Here is a 21,961-nt window from a genome sequence, read left to right as displayed (position 1 = left end):
TTTTCACAGGCAGTCCAAACAAGATCGCGTGACTGAGTTCACTATACCGTTCTCTGTATACAACGCTTCAGGTTTTCAGAGCTCAGTCGTTCAGCAATTCAGTTAGCGTGTACACTCCGAGAGGACCGCACGTCCCTTCAGTTCGAACCTAAAAAATTAACATTCGAAACTTTCATAAAAAAACATCGATTTTGGTTTTAAATTATTGTTCGCGATTTTTCGGTGGTCAATCGTGTTATTGCCAAAATAGGTGTGACGGTGGGTGATGGTGAGGTCCGGGAGGTATGGTCAGACCGGCCGCCGTGCAACGGTGCCGATGTCAACTGGACAGTATGCTATTTCCACATAAAAGCCATACTCAACATCCTCATGCCTTTTTATGATGACATGGTTAGTTTTAGATTAATTTTTCTTAATCCCTAAATAGCACGCTTTCAGGAACTTTAAAATTAAATCGAGACGCTTTAAATCTTGCGTAAGCTTTAGCATGGTCATGTATCAACATTCGGTTGACTGGAGCTTCTGATATTACCGTGAGATCAGCGTGATACGTGTGCTTATGAGAAACATGCATACTAGTCATCTGGGGTACTATTCATTATTCAGACGCTTCACGAGAATAGGTTAGCTCACGGCCCACCTGACGTTAAGTGGATGCTTGAGCCTTAATTACTGCAACCAGTATGCCATCACTTGTGTACACGAGGTGTAAGCTTTAGTTATGAAACCGAAAATCGTGAATGCTTCCGAAGTGTGCTTCCAAAGTTTTGAATAACCGATTAAATAGGCAGAACTAAGTAAATAGACTCCAGATACTGCTTGTGCTTTTTCCGTGAACTTTTCAGCGAATATAATTTAAGTTAGTATATTTTTTTATATTCATCTCGTCGTAGTTAGCAAAGGAAATCTTATTCTCTAGTGATCACCACCGAGATCTGCACCACGAGGATGTCTTTGTTTATTTATTTTGAAGATAAATAATTTATATTTATTGCTAAGCTCAGTACCAACAGTCACAAGAGATTGATCATTTAAAAAAATCAGTCTTACTTGACAGTACTAGAAAATTTATAGTGAATGTCAATTTGTCAACAAACAAAGTAAAACTCTGCATTTAAGGCGTCTGTTAATATCAATTGTGGTAATATAATATCAGAACGAAATCGTTATAAGGCGGTCAAATGAAAAGCTTTTAAGAAACTTAAAAGCTAACTGCGTCTCAAATCATGTACAAGCTTTCACAGTCGCGAGTGATAGCAAAATATCTTCGTAACAATAAAATTAATCTTGGTTTTTCTAAAATCATTTTAATTAGCGAAGAGTACAAACATCAAAGTGTCTTTATATTTAGAAATTAATTTTTATTACGTATTTATTTTATAAAATCGCGTCATAAAATTGCAATTAACAGTGGAAAGGTGTGATGGCAGAGAATGCCTGCAGTTGTAGCAACAAAACAGTTAATAAAGGGGCTATATGCATGAGAGAATATTGAATCAGGAAGATGATTGTAACTTTCATCATCATCACCATCATCATCAGCCCACAGTCGTCCACTGCTGGACAAATACCTCTTCCAATCCACACCACAATAGGTACTTAACCTAACTTTAACTCTAGTAACTTTTTTAATACCTAATAATATCCGAAGCGTCTATGTTACGACCAGAGAAGGCCACCACTACCACATCGATGTTAATCGGCTTGTTTTTATTGCTTAGATGGGTGGACGAGCTCACAGTCCACCTGGTGTTAAGTGGTTACTGGAGCTCATAGACATCTACAACGTAAATGCGCCACCCACCTTGAGATATAAGTTCTAAGATCTCAGTATAGTTACAACGGCTGCCCCACCATTCAAACCGAAACGCATTACTGCTTCACGGCAGAAATAGGCGGGGCGGTGGTACCTACCCGCGCAAACTCACAAGAGGTCCTACCACCAGTAAAGCTTATTAATAAAAAAACTAGAGGTCCCCAGGCCGGTCACCGTTCTCGTCGAACCCGTCGCTTGTGACGAAGGGTTCGGCGAGTAAATTAACTCATAGACACAGCCGACTAAGTTTCTCGCCGGATCTTCTCAGTGGGCCGCGTTATATAAAAAACAAAAACAGCGCCATCTTGAAAATAAAAGTCATTGATATTACACAGACAAATTTATTTACATTTAAAACGTTTATATTCACAGTGCTATCTATGGCTTGTATATGAATATATCGACCTCTGAAGGCCAGAGTCACGTTTTATGATGAAACATGACTTATCTACCTGGAGCCACTGCGGTCATCCACAGTGCGTTTCCAGAGGTCTTTTTTGCCACGTACCATCCGGCTATGGAATGAGCTCCCTCCACGGTGTTTTCCGAGCGCTATGACATGTCCTCCTTCAAACGAGGCTTGTGGAGAGTATTAAGCGGTAGGCAGCGGCTTGGCTCTGCCCCTAGCATTGCTGAAGTCCATGGGCGACGGTAACCACTCACCATCAGGTGGGCCGTATGCCCGTCTGCCTACAAGGGCAATAAAAAAAAAAATTAGTGTACGAAGATTATTTGGAGGTTCATAATTTTGCAAAATTGATATAGGATTTGTTACCAAAGTACTTTTGTCTTATGTATATTCATTCATACGTGGTGTGAATACTGAAAATAGTTTTGTGATTGAATAAGTCAATGAACGCCGACGTACCTAATTTGTTATTGGAAAAAAAACAAGTATTTTAGGAATGACTAGTGATTAGTATCTTTCTTATTTGCGTGCTAGATTTTATAATAATACCGGCTGACCCGGCAGACTTTGTAGTGCCTCAATCGATAAATAAAAGACTTAAGCTTTTGTATAAAATAAACATAAAACAAACAAAATTTACCACCGCATCGGTATCGCGATCCACTGAGAAGATCCGGCGAGAAACTTGAGCTCAGAGCCCACAATGGAATTTACTAGTGGTAGGACCTCTTGTGAGTCTGCACGGGTAGGTACCACCACCCCCCCTATTTCTGCGGTGAAGCAGTAATGCGTTTCGGTTTGAAGGGTGGGGTAGCCGTTGCAACTATACTGAGACCTTAGAACTTATATCTCAAGGTGGGTGGCGTTTTTACGTTGTATGCAAATAAAATTGTTAAGTATCTTTTTTAAATTTTGATAAAACCTAATTAAAAAAATTTGATAAATCCTAGGGAACGTAAAGGTTAGCTTCACGGCTTAATCTCGTATTTTTTATTGTCATTATATTATTTCTGACGCTTCGAATATTTCACGGTTCTAGTGATGACGGACAACTAAATTGTCCAAACGTCGACATCTGAATTTTGCTCAAAGCGTTCGAAGTGACAGAAATAAATGTTTCCACATAATAATATTTTTATCATCAATACATAAATAATAATATATTCGCGTCTAAGCGTTGGTGATGTAGGCGTTCACTAGAACTCATTTCACGTTTATCTTATCCAGAACTTGCGTGAAATGTTTCAAATATATATTTTATTGCTTAGATGTGTGGACGAACTCACAGCTCACCTGGTGTTAAGTGGTTACTAGAGCCCATAGACATCTACAACGTAAATGCGCCACCCACCTTGAGATATAAGTTTTAAGGTCTTAAGTATAGTTACAACGGCTGCCCCACCCTTCAAACCGAAACGCGTTATTGCTTCACGGCAGAAACAGGCGGGGTGGTGTTACCTACCCGCGCGGTGATTATTTTGTACAAATTCAACATTTCAATTATCTCGACAGTTTATTGTACAATAAAACGCTTTGAACCCTAACATTTTCCTTTTGGAGTCAAAACCACAAAGTCCGTTTGATACCTAAACGAAATTTTCAATTTACCCTTCCTTTTAAACTCTGTTACATTTGTTTAAAATGAAATCAGAAGAGTTTAGGCTTTATGACTCAATTTACCATGTTTTATTTCCATTGTAGACACTTATTATAGACTGACAATCCGTGGGGTAAAAAAGTACTGGAGTGGAGATCTCGTACTGGACATTATAACAAGGGTAGTTAACCAATGAGATGTGGATAGACGACCTGGTCATAGTGGCTGGTAAGGATGCGATTTGATGCGAACCCGGTCACTGCCCTCGTCGAACCCGTCACTTGCGACGAAGTGCTCGACGAGTAAACTAACCCATAGACACAGCCCACTGAGTTTCTCGCCGGATCTTCATAGTGGGTCGCGTTTCCGCGATCCGGTGGTGGATTCAGCGAAGCACTGCTCTTGCTAAGGTCAGTGTTAGTAACATTTCGATTTGAGCTCCGTGAGCTCAACCACATGCGTTAGGGCGAAGCTGGAATAGCCTCTCAAGGCTATCAACTTAGGTAGGAGGAAAAAAAAGATGCGAAGTAGACCTTGTACTGGGCGTCTGGGTAGACAGCCAATGAAGTAAGCCGACGACCTGGTCAAAATATCTGGTAGGGTCTGAATGCGAAAAGCAAGAGACCGAAAAGAATGGAGTACATAATATGAAGAGACCTACACTCTGCATTGGGTGGATATGGGTTGAAGAAGAGAGGCAGATTGGAGTATACGGCTCTCCTATTTGTCAGTGGGTACTGGTACTCAATAAGCCACGGATGTTGATGCCTGTATTTTTTTTTATTGCTCATGTAGGCAGACGAGCATACGGCACCACCTGATGGTGAGTGGTTGCTATTGCCCATGGACTTCAGCAGAGCCAAGCCGCTTCCTACCATTCAGTACTCTCCACCAGCCTCGTTTGAAGAAGGATATATCATAGCGCTCGGGAAATAACGTAGACGGGAGCTCATTCCAACGCCAGATGGTACGTGGCAAAAAAGATCTCTGGAAACGCACTGTGGATGAACGCAGTGGCTCCAGGTAGTATGGATGAACTCTACTCCAATGGCGGGTGGCGCGATGGTAAAAACGAGATGATGGTATAATCTCAAACAATTCCTCAGAGCAATGTCAACTGTATCTGACACTGACACTCAGGAGTCCAGAAAAGCCTTGGATTATCTACGCGTGTCATCGTTGGTAGCTAACACGAATATTTAGAGAGGGGACCAGATGTCCTATTATCTGCCGAACGTAATCTTCAGTCGCAGATAAATACACGATGTTTTTATCAATACTTCTTAACCTGCTGTAAAGATAAGGTTCCAATAGCCAAAATGTTTTGTCAAATTTACATGATAATATGATGTGTTTTATAATTTACGATTAAAAATATATTTGTTCGTTGTTGAGTTTATCAATGGTTCACGGTAACTCTTCGATTCGAAGTAGGCCGGAAGCTGGTCTGGTCTACTTACGCAACAGTGAAAACTGGAAAAATATAAACACGTCGATTGGAAAATTTCCCAAACCTTCTTTATATCTATACATAAAAGTATTACTTTATTTATATCAAAATACAGTTTAGCTCAGTAAAACTATAGCACAAATTGAGTTGCTCTATAAAGAGAAACAACACATCTTTTTATATTTTAATATTTCAAAATATGCTTTTATATTTCTACTGTTCCTTCTAATGTTCTGATATTTCAATATTCGAAATTCTATTTATGTCATCTAAAGATGAATGTTATAAATAACATATTAACTTCTTTTAAGATTAATCGTATAGAGGTTACATACATATAAATAAAATTGGGGTGTCTGTTTGTAATATTGAAATAACCCCTTTTTATTACATGCATATTATAAATATATATTATATACGGTACGAATACGTACACCGAAATAACATTTTTTACAATTTTTATCTGTCTGTTCGTTCCGGCTAATCTCTGGAACGGCTGGACCGATTTTGACGAAACTTTTACTGATTGGTAGCTGATGATATAAGGAGTTACTTAGACTACTTTTTTTAGACTCGATTTTCCCCGCAGCGTTACCCGCGCTACGACAATAACCACGGGGAACATCACGAGACTCTGCTATCAATAATAAAATTTAATGATTCCGAAGTGAAGCAAGGAGAGGCGCTATTCTTAATAAGTTTATTAAGGAAAGAAAAATTGTGATTTTAAACCAAATCAAATTTATATCAATGTGGACTGAATTTCTAGTCAGCTATTATATAATTCGTATTAGTATTTCAAGTGTTTATAAGAAATTGGCTCTGTCCCTGGCATTGCTGATGTCCATGGGCGACGGTAACCACTCACCATCAGGCCGTATGATCGTCTGCCTACACGAGCAATAAAAACATGTAACTATACCAAGACCCTAGAACTTGTATCTCAAGGTGGGTGGCGCATTTACGTTGTAGATGTCTATGGACTCCAGTAACCACTTAACACCAGGTGGGCTGTGAGCTCGTGCACACATCTAAGCAATAAAAAATAAAAATAGAAAACATTTTGCGAAGGATGTCTTGTGAGTCCGCACGGGTAGGTATCACCACCCTGCCTATTTCTGCCGTGAAGCAGTAATGCGTTTCGGTTTGAAGGGTGGGGCAGTCGTTGTAACTATACTGAGACCTTAGGACTCATTTCTCAAGGTGGCGGCATTTACGTTGTAGATGTCTATGGGCTCCAGTAACCACTTAACACCAGGTGGGCTGTGAGCTCGTCCACACATCTAAGCAATAAAAAATAAAAATTAAAAACATTTTGCGAATTTGTGTTTTTCACGACACGCTGCTATACCATAAGCATCTTTAGTGTGAATTAACTTAAAAAAATAGATATCCCTAGCGACATTTAAATCCTGATATTCGACCACAGAGGATAATAACCCAAAAAAAATTGCATCCAAATTAAGCGCCAGACTCAAACTGCTTATCATCGAATGACCTATCTATACACGCATCATAAATGTTACAAAGATATACGTAATCGTGCTATTGATATTTAATAATAAATTATATCGACATTGTAACATTATATGGGTATTACGTACAACCGCGTATAGACGATTTGGGAGCTAAGCATGTTTACGGATAGTGTGACGATATTTTTGCTATGTTCACTGTTGCGTTAGGAGTCCAGACCGGCTCCCGGCCTATTTAGAATCAATTAGGTCGTCGTAGACAACTTGGAACGTCTGATGGTCACTGGGAAAGTAGAAGGAAAACGTCCTAGAGGCCGGAGCCCCAAACGTTGGTCCGACCAGATCTCCGAGCAAACCAGCGGACCACTTAGCGCTGCACTACACCAGGCAACTGACCGGAACCGATGGAGGCTGACAGTAGACAAGCTAAAACGGAGTCACGATCCTCAGCAATGAGGGAGCGATGGAGAAGAAGAAGAAGAAGGTCGTCGTGGCCTAAATGATAAGACGTCCGGTGCATTCGTATCTAGCGATGCACCGATTTTCGAATCCCACTGGCAAGTATCCATTTTTTGTATGAAATACGTATTTAACAATTGTTCTGGATTCACTTCCACGATGAAGGAATAGCAGTGTGTAGTTTACTAAACAAAACCGCAAAATTATAATTATCTTAATTACTGGTGGTAGGATGGCTTGTGAGTCCGCGCGGGTAGGTACCACCACCCTGCCTATTTATGCGGTGAAGCAGTAATGCGTTTCGGTTTGAAGGGTGGGGCAGTCGTTGTAACTATACTGCGACCTTAGAACTCATTTCTCAAGGTGGCGGCTTTTATGTTGTAGATGTCTATGGGCTCCAGTAATTATTTAACACCAGTTGGGCTGTAAGCTCCTCCACCCACCTAAGCAATACAAAATAAATAAATAAAATAGTTTATCGCAACATATACATATCACAAACCGAATACCCACTGACGCGTAAATAATGATGACTATGTAAATATCACGGACGAACTTGGAGGCGTTGGCCTCAAAAAGATACTTCACTCGTCGAAGCTTCGCAGAGAACGTTAACACTTCCCAAGCGAGCTGGGAAGCCATTGCTTATTCAGTATGGATTATAAAGATTCGATTAGAACCACATACGGGAAACAGCAAATTCCGTTAGGTCTTTGGCAATATATTGCACTCGCAGAAGTCGATTTTCTCATTTAGGTATTCATTTAGGCGGGAAATTGAATCGATTTGAGGTAACGGTCCGGTTCGTAATATAGTTAGGAGACCTCTTAGAAGACCCATCTAAAGACCTCTCAGTGCTCTATGTTTTGAAGTTTCATATGACCGAACTAACGAGAGATATTTTTACAATCTTTATTAAACATCTACTACCTATCAAAGCTGAAAGGCGATTGCATGCAGCAGAGATGCAAATGTTGCGATGGATGTGTGGAGTAACGAGAATGGATATAATACGGAATGAATATGTTAGAGAAAGTTTGAAAGTGGCACCTGTGACAAAGAAGCTGAGAAGTGCGCGTTTGGGATGGTATGGACATGTGATGAGACGAAATGAAAATGAGGTTGCTAAGAAAATGTTATCTATGAATATGGAAGGATATAAAGGAAGAGGTAGACCTAAGAAGAAATGGATGGATTGCGTGAAAGACGATATGGATAAGAGGGGAGTGAGCGAAGAAATTGTATATGATAGAAGAGTATGGAAGGAGAAAACATGTTGCGCCGACCCCAAGTAACTGGGAGAAGGGCAGGATAATGATGATACCTATCAAAGCCAATGATCGGACATTTACTCCACTATGCTTTCTTAACCATTGTAATGGCGGTACCATTCATCATTTTCGGTATCAAAGGTAAGCAAAGTATCGAGCATTGTGATGTCGCCTTTTAAACATGATAATATAAATTGGATTAACATAAACCGAATCCACATTTGATTCAACTACGCTTTAGTGCCTCTTAAATTCATAGCTCTCGTATATATTTACAATGGTGCTGATTGTTACGACTGTGTCTAAAGTTTTAAGTCCCATCGTAAATAGCTGTTGTGGGGTTTTATAGGATGTATATTACCGTCTACATTGATACAAAGCTAGTCTTAGTTCAGTATCGATTTTTTGTTTTACCTATTCGCTGGTAACCTAAGAGGCTATTCGAGTTACGTCCGGACGGATAGGTAAGCTCACGGGCTCAACATGAGAGAATTTGCCAACACTAGCCCTAGCAAGAGTGCTTCGCAGTATCTACCACCGGATCGGAATCGCGACTGACCCACTGAGAAGATCCCTATTGTATTGTATTGATCAATTGATTGACAGCATTGAATTGTCTTAGCTGTTATAAAATAAATAATAGTTTAAGAAACCTAACAAAATACGCTTTAATAGATAATAGTTTAAGTAAATAATTCCAACTAAATAAATAATAGTTCAAAAAGCGTGGGGATATTATCAAAACAACCCTTCTACTCATATCTGTTCATAAAATATTTATAACTACTGGATACCATGCACGCCACGCTTTTTTACAATAAAATATTTTTATCTTACACTATTTTTAATTCAAATTTATTAAAATTTATTTTTCATTTTTTAGTTGAATTTCAATTTTTCCATCATTTTTTTAATTTTTTTTTAAATATTGAATTGTCATCGGTACTTAATAAGTATACCAAATTTCGAGTTAATCCGACGTTTTGAAGTGGGACAAAATTATATTCAAAGATTCCGTTACATACTAATTAATATTACTAACATACATACGTCTGAAGCTAATAAAAGCGTATTAAATACCAAAATACGATACGACTGTCTTCCACAATATACAAATGAGTTTCCTCTAAATGTACTCCAGCAAAATACACGAGAAGTAGCTTAAGGCTATTAGGCAAAAATACGTACAAAATATACGCCGCCTAAATAAAAATGGCAAAACACGGCTGGTTAAAACTAGAATTGAGAGAATATATTATTTTGCTTTTAATTAACTAGAGAAGCTTGCTGTAATCATTTCCAGTACGTACGGCAGTTTTGTCTCATACAGCTATGTGATTATTATTTTTTATTGGTTAGATGGGTGGACGAGCTCACAGCCCACTTGGTGTTAAGTGGTTACTGGAGCCCATAGACATCTACAACGTAAATGCGCCACACACCTTGAGATATAAATTCTAAGGTCTCAAGTATAGTTACAACGGCTGCCCCACCCTTCAAACCGAAACGCATTACTGCTTCACGGCAAAAATAAGCGGGGTGGTGGTACCTACTCGCGCGGACTCACAAGTGGTCCTACCACTAGTAAATTTCACCTCGAATTCCACCTCGAATGGCACCAACCTATCTCTTTTGAGGGGAGGGGAAGAGGCAGCAGCATTCTCTGAGTATTATGCCAGCGTAATATAATCGCCAATCAACATTTAATAATGGTAAGGTCCGGCGGCTAGGTGTCCTCTCCCCCGGTTAAAGTTATGGGGTGACCTATCGAGTCGAGGTTGGTAAAATATCGCGATCCAAAGTGGCAAGCTGATTCTAGTCCAGCGGATTCCAGTGGATTGATGGGCCGCTATACCGTGACGTCTTAAATAGTATCATCTACTTCGTCGCCCAGGCGTCCTTGAAGTGAGGCGAGCGTAGGCGTGGTAATCCTTCCTATCTCTCCCAAGTTCTGTGTCGAGTGGATTTCGAGTTCTTGGGAGAGAGTGCTAAGGGTGTTCCATGGCGAGGGGCCGTTCCCATCTTAGTCGTCCCACAAAACCACGTGCCCCATTAGCATGAGGACTTCGTAAGAGATTCAGCCAATTCGACCAAAAAAAAGGGTGTCACCATCCCATGTAATTCTGTCATTAAGCAGTCATGCATTCCGATTTGAAGGGTTAAACAACTATCTTTCTATACGATTAGGATTTCCCCTTCAAATCTCAAGATGGGTGGTGGATTCACGTTGTTATATCTATGGGATCCTGTAATCACTTAAAATCAAATGGGCGTAAGCTTGTTCACTCACGTACGAAATAAATTTAGAGAAAACAAAACACTTTTGTGTCCCGGATGGCATAGTAGTCGTGCAAAATCAATTGACTTTCTGACTGAATTCAAGGTTGGTTGGTGATTGGAAACCCAATATATTAAAGCGACTGGTGGTAGTGGTAGTGGTGGTAGTGGTGGTGGTGGTGGTGGTTTACTGGTGGTAGGACCTCTTGTGAGTCCGCGCGGGTAGGTACCACCGCCCCGCCTATTTCTGCCGTGAAGCAGTAATGCGTTTCGGTCTGAAGGGTGGAGCAGCCGTTGTAACTATACTGAGATCTTAGAACTTATATTATCTCAAGGTGGGTGGCGCATTTACGTTGTAGATGTCCATGGGCTCCAGTAACCACTTAACAACAGGTGGGCTGTGACATCGTCCACCCATCTAAGCAATAAAAAAAAAAGCGAAACTGTATTATATCGTGTACCAAAAAAAAAAAAACACAATTGCTACAAGAAAAATAAAACCAGATCCAAATCTTGTATGTTCCGCCCCGAAATTCAATATACCACGAATATGACATGTTACATTAGTTTTATCGTTCGGTCCCAAGAATCGCAGGAAAAAAAGAATGTAATTCACGATAATCGCCAAACTAAATCTGCAAGGGCTCGGCTAATAGGGCTGAAAGAAAGTTTGGTCAGCCTTTTTTTTATATTCCTTTATTATATTAATATTTATTCGAAGCTTAGGTAGTAGCGTAAATATCGCAACGAGCCAGTACTTCGAAGCGTGAATAGCGCTACAATAATTGCTATTCTATGATCAAAATAGGAGTCATTTATTTGGGCAAGAATGTAAGAATGGATAGTGGCTATGTTTATTTCGTCGCAGAGGTTGTTAGTAGGAGTAGGAGTTTTTTTATGGCTTAGATGGGTAGACGAGCTCACAGCCCACCTGGTGTTAAGTGGTTACTGGAGCCCATAGACATCCACAACGTAAATGCGCCACCCACCTTGAGATATAAGTTCTAAGGTCTCAAGTATAGTTACAACGGCTGCCCCACCCTTCAAACCGAAACGCATTACTGTTTCACGGCAGAAATAGGCAGAGCGGTGGTACCTACCCGTGCGGATTCACAAGAGGTCCTGCCACCAGGAGTTGCGCATTCTTCTTCAGCTTAATTGCATTATGATAATTTTGATAGAAGACAAGCCCTTAATAACAAGGGTATTGTGCGATTTTTTTTTCCAAAATTAGCCGTTGTTATGTTGTTCGGTGGGCATGCTTCACTACATAGTATAAAACAAAGTCGCTTTCTCTGTCCCTATATCCCTATATCCCTATATATATATATATATATATATATATATATATATATATATATAATAAAATCCATTAAATTGTGGAGAAATCAATAATAAATTACAGCTTCCGAAGCGAAGCGAGGGCGGGTCGCTAGTTATAAATAAAATGAAAGGAAGACAGACAGAATCAACTTAAAACCAGGAAGGTAGTGGACAAAGAGAAGTCTGTCTTTAAACACATACTCTAGAAATTCTCGTTGCGCTCTCTTGAGAATTCAAAGTGAAAACAAATAGTTTTTTTTTTTTTTTTTTTTTTATGATTGAAAGTTTACTGGTGGCCCGAAGGCCTTTCCAGTTTCACCAGGACAGGTGGGCGAGCAAAGGCTCAGCCAAGAGGGGTGGGATTTGCTAACAACTGCCCGAGCGCCTCCGAAGGAGACCTAACAACTCAAGAGCAATTGTTTCGCGAATGAATCTACTACCGGATCGGAATCGCGACCCGCTGAGAAGATCCGGCGAGAAACTCAGCGGGCTGATGCATGGGTTAGGTTGCACGTCGACCTCTTTGTCGAGTTCGACGAGTACGGTTACCGGGATCCCTAAGCCTGCCCCTAGTATTAGAGCTGAAGGCATCTAATGCAAAGGTTATTGGATCTGATGGATCCGTAAGGACGTGTCTAGGGCGTCGACGGTGACTGGCTCCTGCATGATCAGGATTCGGGGAGTAGTCAGCGGCGGCAACGATAAGGCGATTATCATGACGCATAGCCTTATCGAAGTATCGTTCCGACGCTGACTTCATGTATTTCCGAATTGATTCGAGGCCCAGGTCGTCGTGTAGGTCAACGTTCCTCACGAACCACGGAGCCCCGACAGCTAACCTGCAAAAGCGGGATTGTAGGGATTGGAGGGTGTCTATGTGTGTGCGGGCCGCGTGAGCGAACACCACACTCGCGTAAGTCATGACGGGCCTTATGCAAGTTTTGTAAAGTGTCACCTTGTTCCGAAGGGACATTTTACTCCGCTTACAGATCATGGGGTAGAGTCTACCGAGAATAAACGCGGCACGGTCACGGACTGATTTTATATGCGGGCGGAATGTCATCGATGCATCCAGGGTAACGCCCAGGTACTTGACCTTCCTGGCCCAGGGTATGGGTTGTCTAAAGAGAGTAATCGGGGGTGTGAGATTCCTCCTCCTAATCCGGGAGGAAATTCGTGTGGAGCTTCCCCTCTGAAATAGCACCGCAGTACTTTTCGCTGGGTTGATGTCTATGCGCCATTTTCGGAACCACTGTCCTAGGGCTAGGGCTGCGCTCTGAAGCTTCTTCGCGATTAGGGACTTATTTCTACTAGAATAGTAAACAGTCGTGTCGTCGGCGAATAAAGCTAAATGGGTCGGCGGCGACCGGGGAAGATCGTTGACGAATAAGCTAAATAGGAGGGGTGAGAGGACAGAGCCTTGCGGGACTCCAGCTGTGAGAGGTCGTGGGGAGGAGCGGGTTCCCTCGACTCGATATCGAAAAGAGCGGTTCGACAAGAAGTCCCGTATGATGAGCACGAGACTATCCGGCACGCCCATGTTGAATAGTTTGAAAATCAAACCATTGTGCCAGACTTTGTCGAACGCTTTTGCGACGTCGAAGAAGAGAGCTCCCGTGTATAACGGTTTTGGTCGATTAAGCCCCACAAGAATGTGCTCCGTGAGGCGGTGCACCTGTTGAACGCATGAGTGATTTGTACGGAATCCGAATTGTTCATCGATAAGAATGCCCTTGGATGAGACGAAGTCTCTGAGGCGTTTGTAGAGCAGACGCTCATACAGTTTGCCTAGAGACATGAGGAGGCTAATCGGGCGGTAGCTCGTCGGATGATTTTTTGGTTTACCGGGTTTATGTATGCCGATAACGTCCGCTTCTTTCCACACCGCGGGAAAGATACAGTTCGCCATAGCGGCATTGAAAATAGATGCCAACATCACGATGAGTTGGACGGGTAGAAGTTTAATAACGCGGTTGGATATACCGTCAGAACCGGGAGCCTTGCGAGGACGTAGGTCTTTGATCAAGTCTTTAACTTCCATCGGGGTGACGGGTGGTAACGCATCAGAGGGTGGCAAGGAGGCTCTGCGTTCTACCTCACTGTCTACTAATTCTACATGAACAGTTACGGGAAGAGTGCCCGTACAATTGACAGTTATGGCACTGGCTAGGAGTGCCTTTTTTATGGGGGGCTTCGACAGCGATACCAGAGAGCCTACAGACGGTCTGTGTGTTAAAGATTTTCTTACCCTCGGGGGTAGGCTGGAGAGCGACTAGAACCATATTATATGGCTCCCTACCGCGACCGGTGTGCATACGGTGCACAGAATTCACTGGTAGGCCTTGTTCTAACAGGTCGGCTTTTACGAGCTCTACATCTAACTCTTTAGGGATTCCGCGTATTACAACGCGGAGTTCGCGCTCCTCCTGGAGCGTATACGTATGGAAACTTATACGCTCCTTACGGAGGTAAGAAGAGAGGGCCCTATGGTCGTCGGGTGTTTGAACCTTAATTTGAATGCCGTTCGCGAGGTTACGGGCATTCGTGAAATTTATATTTTTGGCCTTAAGGGCCAGGCAAACTCGATCCCAAGCTGCCTTCTCCTGAAGGATAACCGGGGGAGGGGTCTGGGTTTTATTTTGTGCCACCGGACGCGGCGACGGAGTGGCACGGGCTGGGGGCGCAACGGGAGTCTGAGGGCGGGGGCGCGACGCGTTCACGGCTTTGCTAATTTTAGCGGCCGCGGGAGCTCGAGACTCCGCGGCACGCTTCTTACCCTTCTGTACCAGGGTGAATCCATCCGTCGATGAGGCGGGGGCGAGGTCGACCTCCATGTCCGAGTCAGAGTCGGAGCACGAGGAGGCGGGTGCAGGCGACCTACGAGCAAGTGTAGGTGTTTTAGAGGGCGCGACGGAGGCCGCGGATGATCGCTCAGCTGAAACGATGGTCACGGCGGACGACGCAGCAGCTTTTCTCGCCAGTATAGGCGACACGGGAGCGGCAAAAACAAATAGTATTCCGACCCTAAAAGTACTGAATGTGATCTCAAGAGGAAAAACAAATGAAATTTAGGGTAAGCACAAAACCTAAGTTCTGATTTGATTATCGAATGTTATCCGTCCGAGCGGGACAAAGTTGCACCAACAATGAGAGTTAGGGAAGCTATTAACATATTTTCTTGTATTTTGTAAACGACTAGCCGTGCTCGCCCGTTTCGCTGCGCATTTAAAATTAACATGATTATTTGTTGTCATTATTATTTATTAGGGAGTCCAACACTCATAAATAAATATTAGCCTATCCATTAAGTACATGTATTTTCTACATGGATACCAAGTTTCAAGTCAATCGGATGCATGGTTCAATAGTCATTACGGAACATCCGTAAAAACCACTGTAGATTTATATATTAGTATTCTATTATATTTTAAAATAATTCTTCACACTAAAATTATATCGTTACATCTGGTTGCTTTGTGATTGAATTACTCAAAATAATTCCTTCACCGGTATGATCTTCTTGGACACATGCTATGATCGTCTGGATTTAGAAAAACTGGTATCGGTCCAAAATCTAAATTTAGATAAAATAGTTAGTTATTAGGCTGCATTCCAATTCCAGTTTGAGGCATGAGTATTACAACCCTGTTGAGACACCCACCTCATGTTTCAAGGTAAATGGTGATATTCACATTGTGAAATTTGTTCTCTTCTTAGTTGGACACTCTTGTCAGAGTGATTGTGGTTGCTCTGATGATGTACACATAAAAACATTTTTAGGTCCCCAATGTTTTCAAGGATTGTCTTCCTGGTGATACGCTTCCAGATCTGACGGTTCGAATCGTTTTGAGTCATACATACACTGGATCATAGTATTCCAGTTGCTTCCTTTGTGTAATATCTGTTGTTGATGATATTTAGTGACCTCTATAATCTCAGGTCTAATATAAAAATGGAAAAAATTACGTCATCAGCATTTTTTGGACCACGAATAATTTATCTCTTACCAACAATAGTATCAAATGACGTTCTATCTCTAATCTCCCATTCATCGTTTCACTGTGAACAAAAGGAAATTAAGGGAAGTTTGAAAAGGGTTACTTCCTTGACATCAATGACGCGGTCGCGCTTTTAAGTGGTAGCTTAATTTATTAACTACTAGCGACCCGCCCTCGCTTCGCTTCGGAAACTTTAAAACACACATGAAACCAAAAAAAAAAAAAAAAATTAAAAAAAGTAGCCTATGTTCATCAGGGACAATGTCGGCTTCTAATGGAAAAAGAATTTTTCAAATCGGTCCAGTAGTTTCGGAGCCTATTCGAAACAAACAAACAAACAAATCTTTCCTCTTTATAATACTATTTATTATTATAATAATATAGTATAGATTCGTAAAACATTGAAAGAATAAAGTGCTTTTAAAATTTATAGATGTATTTCGTGTTTATACTCAATCGCTCACTGCCCTGCATATTTCTGTAGTGAAAAAGTTATTTTTTATTTTTTTTTATTTCTTAAATGGGTGGACGAGCTCACAGCCCACCTGGTGTTAAGTGGTTACTGGAGCCCATAGACATCCGAAACGTAAATGCACCACCCACCTTGAGATATAAGTTCTAAGGTCTCAAGTATAGTTACAACGGCTGCCCCACCCTTCAAACCGAAACGCATTACTGCTTCACGGCAGAAATAGGCAGGGTGGTGATACCCACCCGCGCGGACTCACAAGAGGTCCTACCACCAGTAATTACGCAAATTATAATTTTGCGTATTTCATTTTTATTACACGATGTTATTCCTTCACCGTGGAAGTCAATCGTGAACATTTGTTGAGTACGTATTTCATTAGAAAAATTGGTACCCCCCTGAGATTCGAACACCGGTGCATCGCTCAACACGAGTGCACCGGACGTCTTATCTATTAGGGCACGACGACTTCATAAGTTATCTATTAAGGCTTCTCTTGTTAGAAGGATTGTTACCCCTATTTCAAGGTTAGACTTTAGGTACATTAGAAATACAATTAGTACTTACCCATGTATTCCAACTACGCCAGCAGATAAGCTAATAAAATTTTCGACTTTGCTTTCATTACCCGATGTTATTTCTTCATCAAGGCGAATGCGTTTGGCAATTACGTACGTATTTATTTAGAGTAAATCACATTCAGTATTTGAGCGAACGAAGAACCACTCAGCACGAGTGTGGGGGAAATTAGTATAATAAACGAATAAGCATATCGAGGGAAGGAATTGGTTAGAGCGACATTTTAGGAGAGCCAGTTTTGAAGTCGTCGTGGCCTAACGGATAAAACGTCCGGTGCATTCGTGTTGAGCGATGCACCGGTGTTCCAATTTCAGGCGGGTACCAATTTTTCTAATGAAATACGTACTCAACAAATGTTCACGATTGACTTCCACGGTGAAGGAATAACATCGTGTTATAAAAATCAAACCCGCAAAATTATTATTTGCGTAATTACTGGTGATAGGACCTCTTGTGAGTCCGCGCGGGTGGGTACCACCACCCTGTCTATTTCTGCCGTGAAGCAGTAATGCGTTTCGGTTTGAAGGGTGGGGGAGCCGTTGTAACTATACTTGAGAGCTTAAAACTTATATCTCAAGGTAGGTGGCGCTTTTACGTTGTGAATGTCTATGGGCTCCAGTAACTACTTAACACCAGGTGGGCTGTGAGCTCGTCCACCCATCTAAGCAATAAATAATAAAAAAAACATTTAAAGTTTATAATTTGGAAAAGATATAATGCCAAAAAAGACGTCTTCACCTATTCGAATGAGATAAACATAATTGAAGTTCTATTAAAGTTTCAACATCGAATTGTTGATGTTAATATTATTAAGCGAAATGTAGCTTAAACCCAAAATAACCTTTCACTCCTCGATATTATATCCCAATATTTATAATACAGTAACCTATAATACGTGAAGTATGTTTTTTTCTATTTATTTTTGGAACGAAGTTCCATATGGGACGGAGAAGTATCCTAACCGGGAAAAGCCGTCCGTAACGTAAGATTTTTATTAATAATGCACACACTGTACGACTTAACTTTGTAATAGCGTACACATTAGTAATGCCCACAGTGTACGACTTAACTTTGTAACGTACAAAAAATAACATATTTTTTTTCATTCATTGACCACGATCTCAGAGCGTTCGTTTGCGCAATACACTAACTCTTATCCAAACAGCCGTGAATGAAGTGTACCACAATAAGTTCGCACGTTACCGAATGACCGTGGGTTGCTGTGAAACCTCCAGTTTTATTGGAGTTTACTCCTTTAGAATCGATTTACATATATAGGCCCGGGGTATGAAAATTATGGGGACCAAAATCGTACTAGCATGTCACACGAAATGCGTTATGCGCCTGATTGCGCATGTCACACGAAATGCGCGCCGGGCTGCTGCGCCGGCAGTCCGCCACAAAGCCTCGTACTGATCGCGCGTTTCTCTCATTATTGTATTTTCATATATTTGTTAGTCGTTTGTTTTGTGTCTCGTTAATTTGTTAATAATCTGTAGTGTATCGTGTTGTCGTAATATAGAACTATTTCTCGTATTGTTTCGTTTAATTTTTTATATCCAGTAAACTCCAGTCGTGCGTCGGAGCGGACACACACACTTTTTTTTCTTTATATCTCGAATAGAACTTTCAATTAATATTTTTATAATAAGGAGCTTCGTTCCTACCCGGTGGCCCACGACACCACACATCTTTTTTTTTATTGCTTAGATGGGTGGATGAGCTCCTAAACCCATAGACATCTACAATGTAAATGATGTAAATGCCGCCACCCACCTTGAGACATGAGTTTTAAGGTCTCAATATAGTTACAACGGCTGCCCCACCCTTCAAACCGAAACGCATTACTGCTTCACGGCAGAAATAGGCAGGGTGGTGGCACCTACACGTGCGGACTCACAAGAAGTGATACCATAAGTAATTACGCAAATTATAATTTTGCGGGTTTGATTTTTATTACACGAAGTCAATCGTGAACATTTGTTAAGTACGTATTTCATTAGAAAAATTGGTACCCGCCTGCGGGATTCGAACACCGGTGCATCGCTACATACGAATGCACCGGGCGTCTTATTAACTGTTCGTAAAACATTGAAAGAATAAAGTGCTTTTAAAATTTATAGATGTATTTCGTGTTTATACTCAATCGCTCACTGCCCTGCATATTTCTGTAGTGAAAAAGTTATTTTTCATTTTTTGGAGTTTACTCCTTAAGAATCGATTTACATATATAGGCCCGGGGTATGAAAATTATGGGGACCAAAATCGTACTAGCATGTCACACGAAATGCGTTATGCGCCTGATTGGCTCCTGATTGCGTGATGCGTGCGCGCGCCAATCAGGAGCCAACGCGCGGCCGCGTTATCGCAGGTGACGCCGGGCTGCTGCGCCGGCAGTCCGCCACAAAGCCTCGTACTGATCGCGCGTTTCTCTCATTATTGTATTTTCATATATTTGTTAGTCGTTTGTTTTGTGTCTCGTTAATTTGTTAATAATCTGTAGTGTATCGTGTTGTCGTAATATAGAACTATTTCTCGTATTGTTTCGTTTAATTTTTTATATCCAGTAAACTCCAGTCGTGCGTCGGAGCGGACACACACACTTTTTTTTATTTCTTAAATGTGTGGACGAGCTCACAGCCCACCTGGTGTTAAGTGGTTACTGGAGCCCATAGACACCTACAACGTAAATGCGCCACACACCTTGAGATATAAGTTCTAAGGTCTCAAGTATAGTTACAACGGCTGCTCCACCCTTCAAACCGAAACGCATTACTGCTTCACGGCAGAAATAAGCAGGGTGGTGATACCCACCCGCGCGGACTCACAAGAGGTCCTACCACCAGTAATTACGCAAATTATAATTTTGCGGATTTCATTTTTATTACACGATGTTATTCCTTCACTGTGGAAGTCAATCGTGAACATTTGTTGAGTACGTATTTCATTAGAAAAATTGGTACCCCCCTGAGATTCGAACACCGGTGCATCGCTCAACACGAGTGCACCGGACGTCTTATCTATTAGGGCACGACGACTTCATAAGCTATCTATTAAGGCTTCTAACAAGATCATTGTTACCCCTATTTCAAGGTTAGACTTTAGGTACATTAGAAATACAATTAGTACTTACCCATGTATTCCAACTACGCCAGCAGATAAGCTAATAAAATTTTCGACTTTGCTTTCATTACCCGATGTTATTTCTTCATCAAGGCGAATGCGTTTGGCAATTACGTACGTATTTATTTAGAGTAAATCACATTCAGTATTTGAGCGAACGAAGAACCACTCAGCACGAGTGTGGGGGAAATTAGTATAATAAACGAATAAGCATATCGAGGGAAGGAATTGGTTAGAGCGACATTTTAGGAGAGCCAGTTTTGAAGTCGTCGTGGCCTAACGGATAAAACGTCCGGTGCATTCGTGTTGAGCGATGCACCGGTGTTCCAATTTCAGGCGGGTACCAATTTTTCTAATGAAATACGTACTCAACAAATGTTCACGATTGACTTCCACGGTGAAGGAATAACATCGTGTTATAAAAATCAAACCCGCAAAATTATTATTTGCGTAATTACTGGTGATAGGACCTCTTGTGAGTCCGCGCGGGTGGGTACCACCACCCTGTCTATTTCTGCCGTGAAGCAGTAATGCGTTTCGGTTTGAAGGGTGGGGGAGCCGTTGTAACTATACTTGAGAGCTTAAAACTTATATCTCAAGGTAGGTGGCGCTTTTACGTTGTGAATGTCTATGGGCTCCAGTAACTACTTAACACCAGGTGGGCTGTGAGCTCGTCTACCCATCTAAGCAATAAATAATAAAAAAAACATTTAAAGTTTATAATTTGGAAAAGATATAATGCCAAAAAAGACGTCTTCACCTATTCGAATGAGATAAACATAATTGAAGTTCTATTAAAGTTTCAACATCGAATTGTTGATGTTAATATTATTAAGCGAAATGTAGCTTAAACCCAAAATAACCTTTCACTCCTCGATATTATATCCCAATATTTATAATACAGTAACCTATAATACGTGAAGTATGTTTTTTTCTATTTATTTTTGGAACGAAGTTCCATATGGGACGGAGAAGTATCCTAACCGGGAAAAGCCGTCCGTAACGTAAGATTTTTATTAATAATGCACACACTGTACGACTTAACTTTGTAATAGCGTACACATTAGTAATGCCCACAGTGTACGACTTAACTTTGTAACGTACAAAAAATAACATATTTTTTTTCATTCATTGACCACGATCTCAGAGCGTTCGTTTGCGCAATACACTAACTCTTATCCAAACAGCCGTGAATGAAGTGTACCACAATAAGTTCGCACGTTACCGAATGACCGTGGGTTGCTGTGAAACCTCCAGTTTTATTGGAGTTTACTCCTTTAGAATCGATTTACATATATAGGCCCGGGGTATGAAAATTATGGGGACCAAAATCGTACTAGCATGTCACACGAAATGCGTTATGCGCCTGATTGCGCATGTCACACGAAATGCGCGCCGGGCTGCTGCGCCGGCAGTCCGCCACAAAGCCTCGTACTGATCGCGCGTTTCTCTCATTATTGTATTTTCATATATTTGTTAGTCGTTTGTTTTGTGTCTCGTTAATTTGTTAATAATCTGTAGTGTATCGTGTTGTCGTAATATAGAACTATTTCTCGTATTGTTTCGTTTAATTTTTTATATCCAGTAAACTCCAGTCGTGCGTCGGAGCGGACACACACACTTTTTTTTCTTTATATCTCGAATAGAACTTTCAATTAATATTTTTATAATAAGGAGCTTCGTTCCTACCCGGTGGCCCACGACACCACACATCT

General features: G+C 41.2%; 1 protein-coding gene across 1 annotated transcript in view; it reads left to right on the top strand.

Annotated features, from left to right (window-relative positions):
* Window positions 1-100: 100 nt before the first annotated feature.
* NGR-A4 (neuropeptide receptor A4) overlaps window positions 101-21,961 on the top strand; it is an 82,803-nt gene continuing 60,942 nt past the window's right edge. Inside the window, 1 exon segment of the mRNA NM_001134267.1 lies at window positions 101-390. Within this exon segment, the coding sequence (NP_001127739.1) occupies window positions 370-390 (21 nt within the window). The 5' untranslated portion in view covers window positions 101-369.

The sequence above is a fragment of the Bombyx mori genome, chromosome 26 (genome assembly GCF_030269925.1).
Source record: "Bombyx mori chromosome 26, ASM3026992v2".
Taxonomy (NCBI): Eukaryota; Metazoa; Arthropoda; class Insecta; order Lepidoptera; family Bombycidae; genus Bombyx; species Bombyx mori.
This window is presented reverse-complemented; position numbering and strand designations above follow the sequence as displayed.